General features: G+C 38.9%; 1 protein-coding gene across 2 annotated transcripts in view; it reads left to right on the top strand.

Moving 5' to 3' along the window:
- rab6ba (RAB6B, member RAS oncogene family a) overlaps window positions 1–16,366 on the top strand; it is a gene marked incomplete at its 5' end in the record, with an annotated part of 49,346 nt that extends 32,980 nt beyond the window's left edge. Inside the window, 6 exons of one of the 2 annotated variants that reach the window (XM_083887864.1) lie at window positions 130–183; window positions 790–895; window positions 1,016–1,127; window positions 6,461–6,554; window positions 8,273–8,339; window positions 16,260–16,366. In XM_083887864.1, the coding sequence (XP_083743990.1) occupies window positions 130–183; window positions 790–895; window positions 1,016–1,127; window positions 6,461–6,554; window positions 8,273–8,339; window positions 16,260–16,324 (498 nt within the window). In that variant the 3' untranslated portion in view covers window positions 16,325–16,366. The remainder of the gene's footprint in view (window positions 1–129; window positions 184–789; window positions 896–1,015; window positions 1,128–6,460; window positions 6,555–8,272; window positions 8,340–16,259) is intronic. The other variant, XM_083887865.1, reaches the window with a different exon arrangement.
- Between the last annotated feature and the right edge of the window lie 1,396 nt (window positions 16,367–17,762).

Here is a 17,762-nt window from a genome sequence, read left to right as displayed (position 1 = left end):
CATTGAACCACGGAACTTTACTTTCCATCCTTTTGTTCCCTGGTACTGTAAATACAGTCGTTCTCTGATTGCTCTTCATGGCGTTTACAGTGATGCTGATCCAGGAATGTCTTCTGTTCCCTAAACTAGGCCACAATTGGAATCGACTTCCTATCGAAAACCATGTACTTGGAAGATCGAACGGTAAGAACCTCAGTTACATTCAGAATGTGTGTGTGTACATGTATATGTGTGTGTGTGTGTGTGTATATATGCTTATATATGTGTGTATATATATATATGTATGTATGTCTATATATGTAAATGTATGTGTGTACATATATAAATGTATGTATGCGTGTATATGTGTATATATGTATCCATGATTGTGTTTATAATGTATATATATATATATGTGTATATGTTTGAATGTGTATATATCTTTATATATAGATATATATATACACAGTGTTTTTTATTGCAGTAACTCAGTCTCTCACAGAGAAACGACATACTGCTGCACTGGTCATTCTCACAATAATGCACTCAAACCTAACCCAGCAGTGCTCATCACGACTGCATTTAGATGAGTACATTTCAGACCTGTCTGGACTTTTTCCTGTGGCTATACGAGTTTGACAGTTTCAGGAGAGGTCCACTCGTATACAATAACACACGTTTGTTGTGTATATGTACTGTGTAGTGTGTATGTGTGTGTGTGGGTGTGTATGGAGGGGGGCCTACTGTTCCCAGGCTCTCTGACTTTCTAAATAATCTCAGCCTCCTCAGCTTTCCCTCTCTGAACCCCAGGTGAGGTTGCAGCTGTGGGACACGGCAGGACAAGAGCGCTTCAGGAGCCTCATTCCCAGCTACATACGGGACTCCACTGTAGCTGTGGTGGTATACGACATTACAAGTGAGTGCTGCTTCCAGTTCAACTGTTAAATGTCTGCAAGTATTCTATTTCAAACACCTCACTTGTATGAGTAGTTTGGCCACCCTCCTCTGCTTTATGTCTCCCTCACTCTCCCAACAGACGTGAACTCATTCCAGCAGACGTCAAAATGGATCGACGATGTCAGGACGGAGCGGGGAAGTGATGTCATCATTATGCTCGTCGGCAATAAAACAGATCTGGCAGATAAGAGGTATGCGATCACTGCCGGGAAGAATTATGTCACATTTTGCTCCACATTTCCCTTTATGTCTTGACACCATGGCAACGATGATGATGATGATGTGCAAACGTGTCTGTGGCAGCATTCAGCTAAATGAGCACAAAGTATGATGAGAACAGATTGACTGAAAAGACCGTCCCTGCAGAGTCCATGGTCTGATAAGACGGTGAAGTGAGTTACTCATTATAGAAATAATTGTCTTGAGACTATACAATTCCTCATTATTTTACCAGACTAATTTGATATCAGGACCTATTGATTTTCTATATATATATATATATAAAAGACAGGTATGTAAAATGTGTATATGCTGCATAATGCATCAGATTTAATGAATATTCTCATTAGCATATTCTGCTTTAGTTCAGCGTTAGGATGTGATGATGATGTGACATGAGGGGGACATTGTTCATTGTTAGTTCTTGTTGATTAGGGGCTGCACTAACAGTTGTTTTTACAATGAAATCAGTGTTTTGGTCCATAAAATGTCAGAAAAATGGTTGCAAATTAAGTTAATCATATCCCACACCTCGGAATGATAACGTCCTCCAGTGTCTACATGTGCCCATGAACCACAGATTTCCAGTTCTTCACATTTCTTCATCATAATGGTGCAATGAAACCCAGAAATAACATTTTTTAAATACAGCCTCAAACGTATGTTTACTGACAGCATGTTGGCTGTAGTGAGGAGGTGAGAAAATGCTGAGGAGATTTTCCTGCAATAGTGGAATGATGTATATAAAAAAATGGAGGTAGAATGAAAACACTTTTGTCCTAGTGCCAGAATATATGAAGGTTGCCTACTGTATGCACCAGTAGCTTTTCTTATTACCTTTCCATCTAAATGCTCTTTTCCTTTTTTGAAAACAAGTTAATCCACTTCACAGATATTAATAATTCTCCAGCATATTCGGATATACTGACTTTTCAGTAGTATGCATTTTAATTAAAGGCTCCAATGCGCAACCTATATCACCCCCTGTGGACTTGTGAGTAATTGCCAAAATGCTGCTATGTCGATATATTTTCTCCCTGCCCCTCCCCAGTCACACAGAGTAGTGATGCTGTGAGAAGCTAAAATCATGATTGAGACAGAAATATGATTGTCAAGTCCTACTTTTATTTTTTAGCAGTAGAATCCACTTTAAGAACTGTTCACGAGTGCTTCTTTGTGTTTTCATGAAAATGTCACGCTTTACTCACACGATGTGCTTCTTCCAACGCATTGTTGTTATGTAAAATGTGACAACAAGACATTTAACCATCACAATGGCTGTTAAATGTTAAATTAGGGTATAAATCCTGCATAGTTCGGCTTTAAAAGGTATGTACTATAGCTTTAAGAACTAGCCTGAAACAGCATTCTCGAGCAGGTAGCATGCAGTGCAGCCACATATACAGTTAGTATTGTGAGCATGTCCAGGCCAAATTCCCCTGTGGAATATTCTTGCTTTAGATCCAACATGTAACTGAGTGAAGAGAAATCAAGAAAACTGCTGCTGATGGCAGTTTCCAGGCTGCATTTCTCTGCGTCTGTCAATAAAAAAAATCATTGCTGCAATAAAGGCATAGACAAAGAGGACAAAAAACTATAGTTAGAGGAAAACAAAGACTTAATATCTATTTCTCTACTCTTGGTCTGACTGAACAACCTCATAGAATAGATTCAACCCAAGTAACAGTCCATCAAAACAGATTTGTATGATTTAACATTTCCCTTTCAATTTAAATATAATCCGTAGTTTTTTATTGCCGTTCAGTTTTAATAATGGTCTTGAACTAAGGAAGAAAATGACATTTACTGCCTTAACATGACCTCAGCATCCTCTCCTAATTGGAGCTAAATCAGATTCACTGCTGCCTGAGTCATTGCAGACACATTGGATAGATATTTGACTGCTTTTCATATTACAGTGCCCCCATTTTCCAGGGTGCAGTGTATTGACCAATCATTCAGAATCTTATAAATATTTGATTTATGACAAGTTCAGGTTAATTATGTTGACACTCAGTCACAGGGCTGGTCGTGAAAGGTCTGCCTCCAGAGAGAGAGAGAGAGAGAGAGAGAGAGAGAGATGATAAATGCTGTTATGACTGTTCCTTCACTGATTAAGAGGATTTTAAAAGAATATGCGGAGAAAACTTGGTACGTGAATTGACATGAGTGGAAATAAAGTGGCTTAGAGCTTGGTTAAAGACCGGAAACACCATGGTGGGTGATGGGGTTTAGGGTAAGAAGAGATTGCTGTTTTAATTGTGCGTTTTTTTGCTGTGAAAAGATGCTCAGGTGCTCTTTACAACCTTGTCTATGAGATCAGGGCTTTTCTTTGCGTTTGTTAGTTTGCTCATTCATGTGTGGTGGAGCTCTTCACAATTCTCAGTGCCTATGGGAAATAAAATATGCACAGTTAAGCTTCTAAAGAGTCCCCAAAGCCCTGCAGAAGGGGAATCTAGCGTGGCTCCTGCCTCACAAGAAAGAAGGCATCGACAGCCTGGTGTGATGTTCACGACGCTCATGGATTTTCTTCTTTTTTTTTTCCGTGACAGCACTTGTTAAGGTTGTGAATTAATTAAATCTGCTTTACTGCAAATACTTTAGTGTGAAGTCAGGTTTAAAGTTAATGTAGTTTGTCTTGTCATGCTTGTGTACTGTGGTGAAAAAACAGCCATCCAATAATAAGTAATCTGATGAAGCTTGTGTCACATCAGTGTGTGTGAATGAAGTGTGTTTGCCTTTGTCCAGCAGGATCGGAGAAACTTGGAGCAGATGTGATTAAGAGGCTGGATGCAGGATTTTTATTTCACAATTTGTAACACGGATTTGCATATACATTTTCATCAATTAGCCTCAAGAAACAATACCAAGGTAATTAGTGATAATTAAAAAAGTCAGGCATGTGTACACTGCTAATAGCTACGAACAGGAAATGAACATGAACACAAATGAAAATGTGTCCAGATCCCTCTCTGAGGACTTTGAGAATGAAATCACTTTTTTTTTTTTAACCACCTGGCAAATGTCAGTCTAACGCTCGTTGTCTCTTCAGCTCTGCTTTGTGTTGGCTGTAATTACCGAGGGAAATTTCCAGCTCTGTCGCTTCTAAATGATCCTCTGTGTTCACCGGCTTGTCGATAATGTGTCTGTCAGCAGTTCTGTGCTGGGAAGTTCATACGCAATCGCTTCATCAAAAACTTTTACGCCGTTTGCTTCTCATCAAACGTCAAGACGTTTTGCATTTGAACGACTGTCTATAAAATCAATTATTTTTATCTTTTATTAATAGGAGGTAGAAATAATAATTGGCGCGGCCTATAGCCAAACGGAAAGAGAACTTAGCTTGTTGACCCCCCCAGCCACAGGGGGAGGCACATACAGTCTTGTGGTCCTAAACCCAGATAAATGGGAGGATCTGGCATTAAAAATCAGCCAAATCAATGTGTAGATCATCTGCTATGGCGACCCCTAGAGAGGGAGCAGCTGAAAGACATACAAAAAAAGAAATAGAAATAATTATGAAGCTGATTTTAATAAAATCAGCTTTGTTTTTCTTGAGTTTTTGGTGGTTGTGCTCCCTTATCTACACATGAGGATGAAGAAATCACTGGTGCAGTCTAATAGGACTTCTCAGGACTTGAACTTGGCATATGTTCTGCCCTTATATGCATATTATTAGCATATATTATTGCTTGCAGGTACATGTGTTCACAGCCTACAGTGCTGAGATGCCTAAAAAAAGAGGCTGTAAATCTTTGACTTTACACAGATTTTACACCAGATTCTACACTCTTAGAAATAAAAGTGCTAAGAAGAACCATATAAGGTTCTTCGGCTTGCCCTCATAGGAGAACCCTTTTTGGCTCCAGGTAGAACCACCTGGAACCCTTTTAAAATACTTTATACAGGAATGGGGATTTAAAGGGTTCTCTGGATCAAAATGGCTCTTACTGGAACCATTAGTGTTACCAAGAACCCTTGAAAAACTCTTTCTTCAGGAAAGGGCTTTTCAGAAGCAAATGATTCCAGGTAGAACCTCAGCCCTTGTAGAAGGACACTTTTGGAACCCTTATTTCTGAAGTGTACTTATGCCTTTAAATAAACCCTTTGAAACAGTGACATTGTGTCATTTGTGTTTGATATAGCACCTTTTTTTTTACATGTATGTGAGCTCTAAATGGAGCACTGGAGGCCATTTTGGAGCAGGATTCAGACTCCTCTCTGATGACTCAGACTAAGATAATGGGGATGTAACTTGGATTTGCCTGAGGCTCTTCTTCTGTGACTCAGACTCAAACACTGGGGACTCATGTCTCAACTCACAGAGGAGATTTAGTGACCTGACCACAGCACTGCGCCACTGGCTTTATCGCAGCAGTCACATATTTTGGGACTGAGCTGCATTAATGCCTCTTGGATGCTACATATTGTGCATTTATTATGTAATTGTCTTGCCAACTGCCTGCCTGTCTGATGGTGATGATGATGAATAATCCTCACTGTTGTTTAAAGTTGGGCGCATGCATCCAGAAATAGCCACAGAGACGGTGCTGGAACTCAGTCAGGTGCTGTTATTATGTAAATACGTCTTCAGTGCGGTGTGTCTCAGTCGCACAGGAGGAAAGTCTTTTTCCTGACTCACAAATACCGTGTTTGTCTTCCTCCTGTGCTTAAAATACAAAGGGAGTGTTATTTTAAAGTGAGGAGGGCCAGTTAAATAAAAGCAGCACGGAAGTCGATGTCGGCGTGTGTTTAGTCGGGTGATATTTTTAGTTTAGCACACGGCTCTTTTTTTCTTTTGCGTTGAAAGAAACAAAGAGACTGTTTTGTTGTTTTTTGCAGAAGAGCAGTGGTCGCCTGATTAAGACAAGTTGTCTTAACGAACCTGCTGACTGTCGTTGGGGATGTGTGTGTGGGGATGGGGAGTCAGCAGCAGCAGCAGCGCTGTGTGAATCTCTCTGTTTGTATTATTGGACACCTGATGTTGCCTCCTTTTCACAACAAGAGCCAAACAGTCACTGCCAGTATAATTAAACGTGATGCAAATTAGCTGTTATTAATTTCTCCCAGGACAATGTAATTAATCATTCTCAGTCATTAGTTAATTAGGTCTGGTGTGTTCACACTAGCTTAGAACAACAGGAGCCTCAGCTACAGTTATCACGGCCTCACTGTGACTTTTGTGTATGCAGCGTGCTGATATGAGAAAATCAAGTGTCCTCATTTTGTTTTTTTAACAGGGTATAATTAGAACCTATCGTGTGTTCTGCAGCATTCTTGATGTAACCCCTGCCTTTGTTTACAGGCAAATCACAATCGAGGAAGGGGAACAGAGGGCTAAAGAGCTGAGTGTCATGTTCATAGAGACGAGCGCCAAGACGGGATACAACGTCAAACAGGTGAGTTCAAAGAAGGTATTATATAGAACACTGTGTCCTTGTCCTTGTCAATGAGATAAGATGATCCATCCATCTGTGATCTACACAAAGCTCTTAATTTAACACAGTTGACGCCATTTCAAAGAGTGTATTTACTGTGTCACCAGAGTACAAAGTGTTAAAATAGCAATAAATATCATATACACCAAAAAACATACATTATAGTGACAAAAAGTTAGAAGTCCCATCTCCAATGTTCAAGACCACATTCAGTTAAAGGAGACATATTATGCAAAATCAACTTTTTAATCATTTAAATTTGGGGCTCTGGAGGTCCTATCATTCGGCAAAGTGTGAAAAAAGACGACTCACTCATGTTTTTGTGGTCCTCCTCAGTCTAAGTACAGGAGATGAAACACGCGATGTTGACTTCCATGCTCATTGGGATGTCACAATGCGCTAAATTCCTGGAATTGTTGTCTCGCAGAGCTCCGCTTTGTCCGTAAAACACGTGAGAGTGCAGGCGAGAGCAATAGTACCAGAAAACTGGAAGTCCGCGAAAAGTTCTATTCTTGGCTCCACAGTGCCACAGTTTCCTGTTTTTTAAGTTTTGTTTTTACCTTTTTTTTTTTTTTTTTTTTTACTTGGAGAAATAGGGTATACTATGTCCCCTTTAATGTTTAATGGAGTCCTGTACTTCAATTACACTCATGATTAGACGACAAGCAGACAGAAATATGCTCCTAAAATAGCTCTAAAACACACTAAAATCAGATTAAGATAAATCGATTTTTCACATTCACATATTGGGAACATATTTTTTAAAGTGCAAAAACAATCATTTTAAGAATTTGATGTATCACACGGTCCTGAGATCACTGTACAGAGGCCAGCACAAATAAATCACAAGCACTATGTGTTTACTGTGTGTAAAGTATTCATGATTGACCTATTTATGGAAATTCATCGCAGTTGAATTATTATCAGCGCTTTCATCGCAATTAAAAATGTACATCGTTGAATCCCTGTGCAGAGAGAGAGATTTATTTTGTGGGTTGCAAATCCAAACAACAGTCTGACTCGGTGACAGTGATTGGTTTGGGTTTGTTTATAAAAACAAAGGCCGTCTGTTTGGTGAGTAAATAATGACAATAATGCAGACTGTACTGTGTCTGTCAGTGGATGGCGTTGGCGTCTCTTCTTCTCAGCAGACAGCATCCCAGAAAGAGGAGGCTATTCTTCACTTCACTTTAGACGCTAACAACAAAACGCTGTCGTCGCCACCCACAGAGATATTGTGTTAAGAACTAATCAGTGAAATAATAAGTCCACAATTTTTTTTATCCTCAGATGTTTAGCTACATGGTCATGTGTTGTTTTTTATTCAGATTTGCTCAAATCATTTTAAACGATGGAGAGGAACTTGATAAAAAGAAATCAATAATTTGCTTCTCCTAAAAACCTCAAATATTTAGTTTTGTCTCCAAATGAAAGATATTCAAGAAATATTACATTTAACAAGCTGAAATCAAAGAGTATGGTTCTCTTTGATAAATAAAACAATCTAGCTGATTAATCTAGTGCTCTACACTCTAGTGATTCCTTTACTAATGGATTAAGAGTAGGCAGCTCTACCGCCTACTTGTCAGCGTTATTGTCACGCGACTTTGACAAAGTTTTCATGTCGTGTTTTCCTGATTTATTTTTTTTTCCCCTCCTTCTGTTTCCCTTTTCTGCAGCTGTTTCGTCGCGTGGCTGCTGCTCTTCCAGGGATGGAAAGTATGCAAGAAACAAGCAAAGAAGGGAGTATCCTTTCACCGGTTGACGTGTAATGATATGCAAATTGTCTGAGCACAGAGGAAACATTTCAATCCTGATGTGATAACATCACTCACTGCTAACTTCTCAATTAAGAGCTGCAGTGCTGCGCTCTGTGCAGTGACACCTATTTAAATATGTGTCACCTCTCTGTCCAATTACTTTTTTTCGCCCCCAGTTTGACACACTGTTTTTCAGCACTGGTGCTTGACGGGTGCAGGTGGGAAGCCAGTCGCTCAATTAGGCAGACAATCTGGCTGCGCTTTTCTGTGTTGCATGGCTACATTTGCTCATTTAAACCATTGACAGGAGCCTGAGCATCCAGCCATTAGTCAGACTATAGCACGACTCACCTAAGTGGCTGCTGTCGCAGCTCCACCTGTTGGACATTAATAATCTCATGCAACAAACTCCTAATGTTTCATTATCTTTAAGGAAATAGCATTCAATACTGCAGAATAATATATATGTGTGTGTATATATGTATGTTTGTATGTATGCATGTATATATGAATGTATACGTGTATGTGTATATATATGTATGTATACGTGTATGTGTATATATACGTATGTATACGTGTATGTGTATGTATACGTGTATGTGTATATATACGTATGTATACGTGTATGTGTATATATACGTATGTATACGTGTATGTGTATATATACGTATATGTATACGTGTATATACGTGTATGTGTATATATACGTATATGTATACGTGTATGTGTATATATACGTATATGTATACGTGTATGTGTATATATACGTATATGTATACGTGTATGTGTATATATACGTATATGTATACGTGTATGTGTATATATACGTATATGTATACGTGTATGTGTATATATATGTATACGTGTATGTGTATATATACGTATATGTATACGTGTATGTGTATATATACGTATATGTATACGTGTATGTGTATATATACGTATATGTATACGTGTATGTGTATATATACGTATGTATGCGTCAATGTGTATATATACGTATGTATGCATTAATGTGTATATATACGTGAATGTATACGTATGTATACGTGAATGTATACGTATGTATACATGTATGTGTATATATGTGCGTATGTATACATAATATGTATACATACGCACACATATACATACATATATGTATGTATATGTATACATATGCTTGACCTTCACTTCTGATTCTAAGAGCTAGCTAGCTAGCTTAGCTAACTAGCTAACGAAAAGTAATGAAAAGTAGGATAGAAGTAGCAGTTTTTCACCAAAAAACAGCCTGTAAAGGTTAAATTGTCAGGTATTTAGTGTGACCTACCCTTACAATTGAACAATAGCCCGACCCTGGCTCACTGGAGAGGAAACTTAATTAATTTTATTGGTAAAACCCGTTTTTCCCCCACTATTTCATGTCAACAAATAACTCCTGTTAAAAATGTCTGTTACACCAGATTTATTCAAGACATGCTTAAGTATTTACATACACATGTATGATTTAAACCCATCGACAGTTTTCAGTCACGGCATTTCATTCCAGATATCAATGATGACAGAATTTGACGGACATAATCCAGCAGTACTCTCACATGGGATCACCGCTCACACATTTCCAGAAATTAGAACAGGCAGTTGGCAAGACCCATAGCCAAAAATGTCCTGAGCGACTACATACAGCCCCTCCAGATTCATTTTAGGAAAATATCCAGACTTCATTGCATGTCTGTAAACACACTCGCACTCTTTTTACATTTGTGAACATATATGATGGTGGGGAAAATAAGAGCAATTTCTGACTTTAATGTTTCCTTCCCTTTCCCCCTAGTATTCCCATTTTCAAATTGTAAGTCACAACTCTGATCAATACACAAAACATTTTATTTATTCGTTTGGTTTTACGTCTACATCATAAACGGGTAGAACATAACTTTAAATCAGGTCTCTGCATATTTAAAGTGCAAAACTAAGCACTTTGTGCAGGCGTTGATATTTTAAGGTTATTTGAGGTTAAATTGAAAAGCTTTTGTATTTGATCATTTGGCCCTCATGCAGTAGATATTTATCCCAACAGGTGGGCCACACCTCTCACTTTATAAATCACTGCTTTCAAAGACCTGCAGATTGAGTTTCGGTGATATGGGGACTTTAACGTAGGGGACTTTAACGTAGAGGACTGTAGAGGTGAATGTGAGTGTGAATAGCTGTTTGTCTCTGTTTTGCTGACCTTGTGATAAAGTGGTGACATTGACTCCTTAAAGAATAAGCTGTATACATAATGTACAAACTCACTTGAACATCGTCCTCCTCTTCCATCACATACACACTGAGATGAAATCAGTGTTGTCCTGTCAATGAGCAGCAAACCAAACGAATGAGACTAAACGATGACTATTATTCTTGCACTTTGAAGACGCAGTGGAGCAGCAGCATTTCATGTTGTCACTGTTTTTCCTTTGACGGCATCCGCAGCACCTTCACATGCTCCTCAGTACACAAAGCAGGCCTCCATCTCTATGGAAACTGTGGATGAATTATGAAGCTGCCTTTGATTTAAACCATGTGTGTTTCATTTCAGTGCGAAGCCTCGACACAGCAGCGCGTCCTGATTAATACTGCACCGTACATGCATACATACAGTGCACACACATCACACGCTGACCTTGGTGTTGACTGTTGCACATCGCTGACTCATCATCTGCTTGCTTCCAGCATCATAACAGCTCTGCTCCATATTTCCTTGTTTTTGTTCATCACTCACTTTGAGCCGATTACTTTTCATCTCTCGTCATCTTTTTAAATTGACCTTAATGAGGCGTTGTGGCTGTGGGAGTGAGCAGTGTGAGGTGGAGGTGTGGTGATGGATGACAGCTGGTGACAGTTACTCAGCAGCTCTGTGATGAATGTGTCACATGTGAGTGGAGAAGCTCCTGTGTGTTGTCATTGCACTGCAAACAGAATTGATCTCGCTGGGAGAAGAGCAGAAATAGGGACATGCGTACACATACATATTAGGGATGGGAATCGCCAGAGGCACTACGATACGATATTATCACGATATATAAGTCACGATACGATATCATCACGATATTATCACCATGATATGATTACGGTATTTAAGTCACAAAATGATATTATCACAGTATTTAAGTCACAAATTAATATCATGATATTTACGTCACAATATGATATTATTGCGATATTTAAGTCACAATAAGATATTATCACAATACGATATCACGGTATTTAAGTCACGATATGATATCACGATATTTAAGTCACAATATGATATTGCGATATTTAAGTTACAATATAATATTGCGATATTTAAGTAACAATATGATATCACGATATTTAGTCACAATATGATATTGCGATATTTAAGTCACAATATGATATCACGATATTTAAGTCACTATACAATTGTATCACGATATTTAAGTCACGATACGATATTATGATGATATATCACAATATTTCAAGTCACGATATGTCGCCATATTTAAGTCACGATACGATATATCACGATATTTAAGTCACAATATGAAATCACAATATTTAAATCACAATATGATGTCATCACGATATTTAAGTCATGATGTGATAATATCACGATATTTAAGTCACAATACGATATTATCACAATATTTAAGTCACAATATGATACCACGATATGTAGGTCACCATCTGATATCACAATATTTTAGTCACAATACGATATTATCACGATATTTAAGTCACGATATTATATTGTGTACAGACCATGACATTCACCTGCTTTGGTCCCCACTAAAGCGCATTTGTGATGCATTTACTTTTCTTGTTCATTCAAATTTGGCATTTTTTATCATTTTACATAGACTCTAAAGCCTATTTTTATACAATTATCACAATAATGAAGTCATCAATGACTACTATTGAAATTACTAAAGAGTGAAACATTTTATTTACTTCTATTAATGTGGGGTTTCGTTATTTAAGTTATTTAAAGCTAAATGTTAAAATGTGGATCTTAAATCGGTTTATTTGCTGTTTGCCGTCAAGTAGCTCAGTGGTGTCGGGATGCAAGAGCTTCATAAACAAGACAAATGGACAATAAATGAGATAAGAATAAAATTAGGAAGAAAAATGACACAAACTCCAAACAGAAAAAAACAAACAGGATTTAAACCAAGACACATCTTTGTGTGAGGCACCCACTGCAGCACAGCCCCATTTAAAGAAAAGTCATTCAACATATAATAAAAAATGACTGAGTGAACATTTAGAGTTGAATATTTAATAATGTTTGATTCTAACGGCGACGCTTCCACTTGTGTTTCCTTTAGAGAAGGAGTTAGTGAATTGAAGCAGATAATAAAACTCTAATCACAGGACGTCCTCTTTTAAATTTGGTGATGGACGCGTCTCGTGTTATTGAGGCCTGTGAGACTCAGTCTGCTGCTGCTGCTGCTGCTGCTGCTGCTGCTGCTGCTGCTGCTGCTGCTGCTGCTGCTTTGTGTGAGAGCGGTTTTCTGCCTCTTAGCGGTGGATTATCCCAGAGTGAAGAGGTGCTCGACCCTCGTGATTTGCTGCTGGTTTGTTCGTGTTGAGTTGAGAGAGCGATGGAAAAGGCTTGGTTTTATTTCCCATCATGCTGGTTTTATATTATTTAGAGCTTTGTTTGAATTATGAGGCAAGGCTGTGACTATATAGGCTGAGATTACGTCGTTTCCAGTGCGATCGACACTGTGCTCATAACGCCGCCGTGCAGTTAAAGCTGCGTTTGACAAGTCAGCGTTACTGCACATCTGTGTTTTTAGTGTAAGCCATAAAAGCTATAGTATAGTATAGTCGCTGCAGCAGCAAACAATGCTGTTTCCTCGTGACTGCCTTGTGTTTGTCAGCTGTTTGCCTCCTAAAAACGGATGCTTAAACTGCCACTTTGTTCATTTGATAAGAGCTCATTTGAATTCCGAACTTAATTATCTCAGTTGGTATTTCACTAAAATATGAATAATTTTAGTTCACAATACTTTTGCTCGATGGCACGAGCCTATAAATGTGTCAGGAGATGCTGTTGGCTGTACACACACACACACGCGTCTTTCTGTGGTTGCGAGAACACTCATAAACATGATGAATTTTTAGCAAATAACTCCGTTTATTTCAACTAAATCCAACCGTTATAATTCAATATTTTAGTCAGCACTAATCCATATCAATGATTTGTGTATTTGTCTTCATACAGGGTAACATATATATTCAGCTTTAGAGTTTCTATCCTTACTTTTGTCTGTAATATAATATATACAGTTTTGTATTTATTATTATAATTTATTGCCATATGTAAGAATGGTAGATGGTGGTAGGTGGCGCCACATGCCAAAACATGATTTCAAAAGACTATCATGATTTGCAGTCTGCAAAATATTATTTTTAATGCAAATATTTTGTCTGTACTGTTGTTGTTGGTGAGTTCAGTTTGTTATATGAACATTATTCCTGAGTCTCTGTGACATATTAGGAGGATTTTATGGCCAGTTGCTTTATTTATTACATAATGCACCTTTAACTCTGTTAAAGTTTTTGTCTTCACTTACTTCAACTTATTCAGAAGCTCATTTTCCCAGAGACTTCCATTCAAACACAGTTCTTTCGAAACCAGAGGAGTCGCCCCCTGCTGGCTAACTCCTTGTGTGCAGTATGTCGTTAAACCGTCACCAAAATGATGAAAATGTCTCTTTGCATGTTTGATAAACAAGTGGTTTGATACAGGAGCATTTACATTGATATTGTGTACAGACGGGGACATTCACCCACTTTGGTCTCCACTGAAGCGCATATGTGATTTTTATCACTTTACATAGACTGCAACAGGACAAAGTGGACAACTAGGGCCATTTTTAGCAGGCAAAATGTCCTCGCAGCAATTGCGTCAACTCGAACGTTGTCCTCACAACCACAGAAAAACACATGTCTCACACACACACACACACACACACACAGGTATTGGCAGGACTGAAATATTCAAAGCTGCAGCTGCTCATTTGGTTTGCTAATGTCTTGTGCTCGGATACATTCTCCACATCCCAGATGGGGAAAACCAATCTGAACAGAAACATCAAGTATATGCTCTACGCTCCGTCACATGAAACTGTGACAGGACGACGTCTGAGCAGAAATAATATCAAACATACAAACATTACACATCAGCTGCTGCGTTTAAACAGTACGTCCTGTTGTGGGAGGAGCTTATTAAAGCCGCAGTAGGGACAGTGAGTTTGCACAGACTAACTTGTATGTAGGCCACAGTTGTTGTACGCTGCCGTCTTGTTACACAGCAGCAGCAGTGACTCTCACTTTATTACTGTGTGAACAATAGAGGAGCAGATTCCCTGCTGAGCTGAATCATTTGTACATGTCAGAGGAGCAGCACATTTAGGGCATTTACTTCTCCCACCATCACCACCACTATGTCTTAAAGCAGCTACAGTACATGCATTTAGTAGCAATTAATATTTGTATTTGAGACTTTCTTTAAAATTTTACGGCAGCTAATGATTGACTCATAATGCAAATATTGTATAGTGTGGGTGTGCTCTTGTCTTTCTATGCTTGTGTGGACCACGCTCTGGCAAAACACCTTTTTTGTGGGGACATTTTTCCTTGTGCGGACATTATCCCCGGTTCTGATCATGGTCCCCACAATGTGGTAAAGACATGTAGATCTGTGTGTGCGTGCGTTTGTGTGTTTGTATACTCTTGTCTTTCTATGCTTGTGTGGACCACCCCCTGGTAAAACACCTTTTTTGTGGGGACATTTTTCCTTGTGGGGACATTATGCCCAGTCCCAAACGTGGTCCCCGCAGTGAGGTAAAGACATGTAGGTGTGTGTCTGTGTGTGTGTGTGTGCGTGTCATCAGTGATGCCTGCTCTGGAAAATACATTTAGACATAGGGCACAGCACCACCTACTGTCCGTAAAGTGGTATTACAAGCCATACATTACAAACACATAATCATATAACAATATATTTATGTATTTATTTATTGTTTATTTTAAACATGTGAAAACTAAACAGTCAAAAGAAAACAAATGCAGATGGGAATTCCACCGCATTGACACACAAAATCTATCAATTTACTTATTTATTCCCACAACTCAACATATTTAAAAAATATATCGATTTTTTAGCTTCCCACTTATCAATCCATTCATTAATTTCTTAATAAACTATACCCATTTTCTATCAAATGCTTTTTTTTTTTTTTTTTTACAAAATATCTGCAAAAAGATATTAAAGAAAAATAATTAAACGTAAATATAATTGTATATAATAGGTATACAATATATATGCATACATATATATGGAAGTCATTTCCAAATGAATGGAGCAATTCATTGATTCTAAGGACTCCAGGTTGGTGGCCCATGATCTTGCAAGGCTGCTTTTCCACTAACGGACAGTAGGGGGCAGTAGAGACAACCCCACAGTCTCCCAAAAACAAGACACATAACCATCACAATGACTCTGACTCTGTTAATTTCGGGTTAAAAAACCTGCATAGCTCTGCTTTAAACACAGCACACAGTTCTCTGTCACCTTAAAGTCCACACTGCACTATTTTTTGCTTTCTTAGCGACCTACCACAGTAGCCATGGCAACCCATATCAAAACATAAGAGGAAGTCTGTCCGGTTTCCTGAGTTAGCGGCTTCTATGTAGCGTGCAGCTTTAATCTTGCATTTGTTTCCTGATTTGTTGGAATAATATATAACAGTTTAAATGGCGATGGTTAAACTTAGGTTTGAAAGCTTGACACAGATTGTTAGACATTAAGTTTAAGGACATAATGTAACCTTTTTGTTCAGTTGCAAATGTTTAATATTGGTGTTATTTGTCATTCCAAACGTCCAAACGTTTCCTCAACAACCTCCAGTGATCGACATCAAACTGGACAAACCGCAGGAGCCGCAGACGACTGAAGGAGGCTGTTCCTGTTAATGTCCTCGTCCTGAAAAACAACAACAACAACAACATTTACACCACACACGCTTGTTTACGTTGCTTCCTGTCGGGTTAGCCGTTGACTTTTGCACGTTTAGAATCCTGCCTCCTCTCGCCCGACAATTGGTCACCATGTTGGAATTAGCAATATGTGAATTTGGTTCGCATCTTATTGTGTTTACAGTAGAAACGTGTGTCCCCCCCTCCTCCCCCACACTTTGTGTTTTTATATATTTTTTTGCATATTCAGGGAAATCTCTCTCTCTGGAAAAGTGTCATTTGTGTTGTTTATTTTTTTATTAATGAGCCAGAAAGAACAGATTGATTTTCACTTGTGTTCTTGTCACTGCTGCATCCCTGCACACACACACACACACACACACACACACACACACACACACACACACACACACACACACACCTGAAGTCTTGAGGGTGAGCCAATCGCAGCCTCATGATCCATCATTATTGACAGTTTACAGGACAAATTGAAGAGTTGCTTGGTTAATGCTAATGCTAATGCATGACTAGTTTTTCCAACATCGATACCAGTGTCTGTGAGTGCACACACACACACGCACACACCCATGTAACATGTAAATGACACCAGTGACTCACTGCACTCTTAAGTGTGTGTTTATGAAAACTGGACGTGTACAGTTGACTGTAGTGTGTGTGTGTGTGTGTGTGTGTGTGCGTGTGTGCGTGCGTGCGTGCGTGCGTGCGTGCGTGCGTGCTTGCGTGCTTGCGTGCGTGAGTGCGTGTGTGTAGGCAGGCACCACCATTAGAATGCAGATGCTGTATATAGACGCTGAATGTCACACACGCGTACGTACGCTCACAACTGTAGTACGATATCTTTGGTTGTAGTGATTATGATCAGTGTGCAGAGGAGAGTCCACAGCCTGTGTATAAAAATGGACTTAGGAGTAGTAGTTTGCCACCAGGGGGCGACTCCGCTGGGTGCAAAAACAAACTCTTTTTTAAAAAAATGTAAGTCTAAGGGAAAATGATCTTCTACTTGAAACATCCTGACACGTTAAACGTCTTAATCATTAGTTTTAGATCTTCCTCAATCGAATACGATTGGATGGACGATAAAGCACGGCATTATGTGAGAGCTGGTGTCGTCACACGGGAGTTTTTGTTTTGCCTCTTCGATCGTTTTTATACACAGACTCTGAGAGGAGCAGGAACACGACTCTCTCTGTGCGCTGATCTAAACGTCAGTTAACACAAACCAGTCGCCAGGATCAGATGTTGCCGCTGTACATTTTTGCAAATCCACATATATGTGGATATCAACTTGTTGTTTGTTTTTGTTTGTTACAGATTGTGACGCCGATAATCAAATTAGCGTTATTCGTAATTTCGTATTACCCAAATTCACAAAAATCACAGTTTGCCTCACATCTTCTGTGCTGAGACCCAAGGT

The sequence above is a fragment of the Microchirus variegatus genome, assembly GCF_963457635.1.
Source record: "Microchirus variegatus genome assembly, chromosome: 4".
Taxonomy (NCBI): Eukaryota; Metazoa; Chordata; class Actinopteri; order Pleuronectiformes; family Soleidae; genus Microchirus; species Microchirus variegatus.
This window is presented reverse-complemented; position numbering and strand designations above follow the sequence as displayed.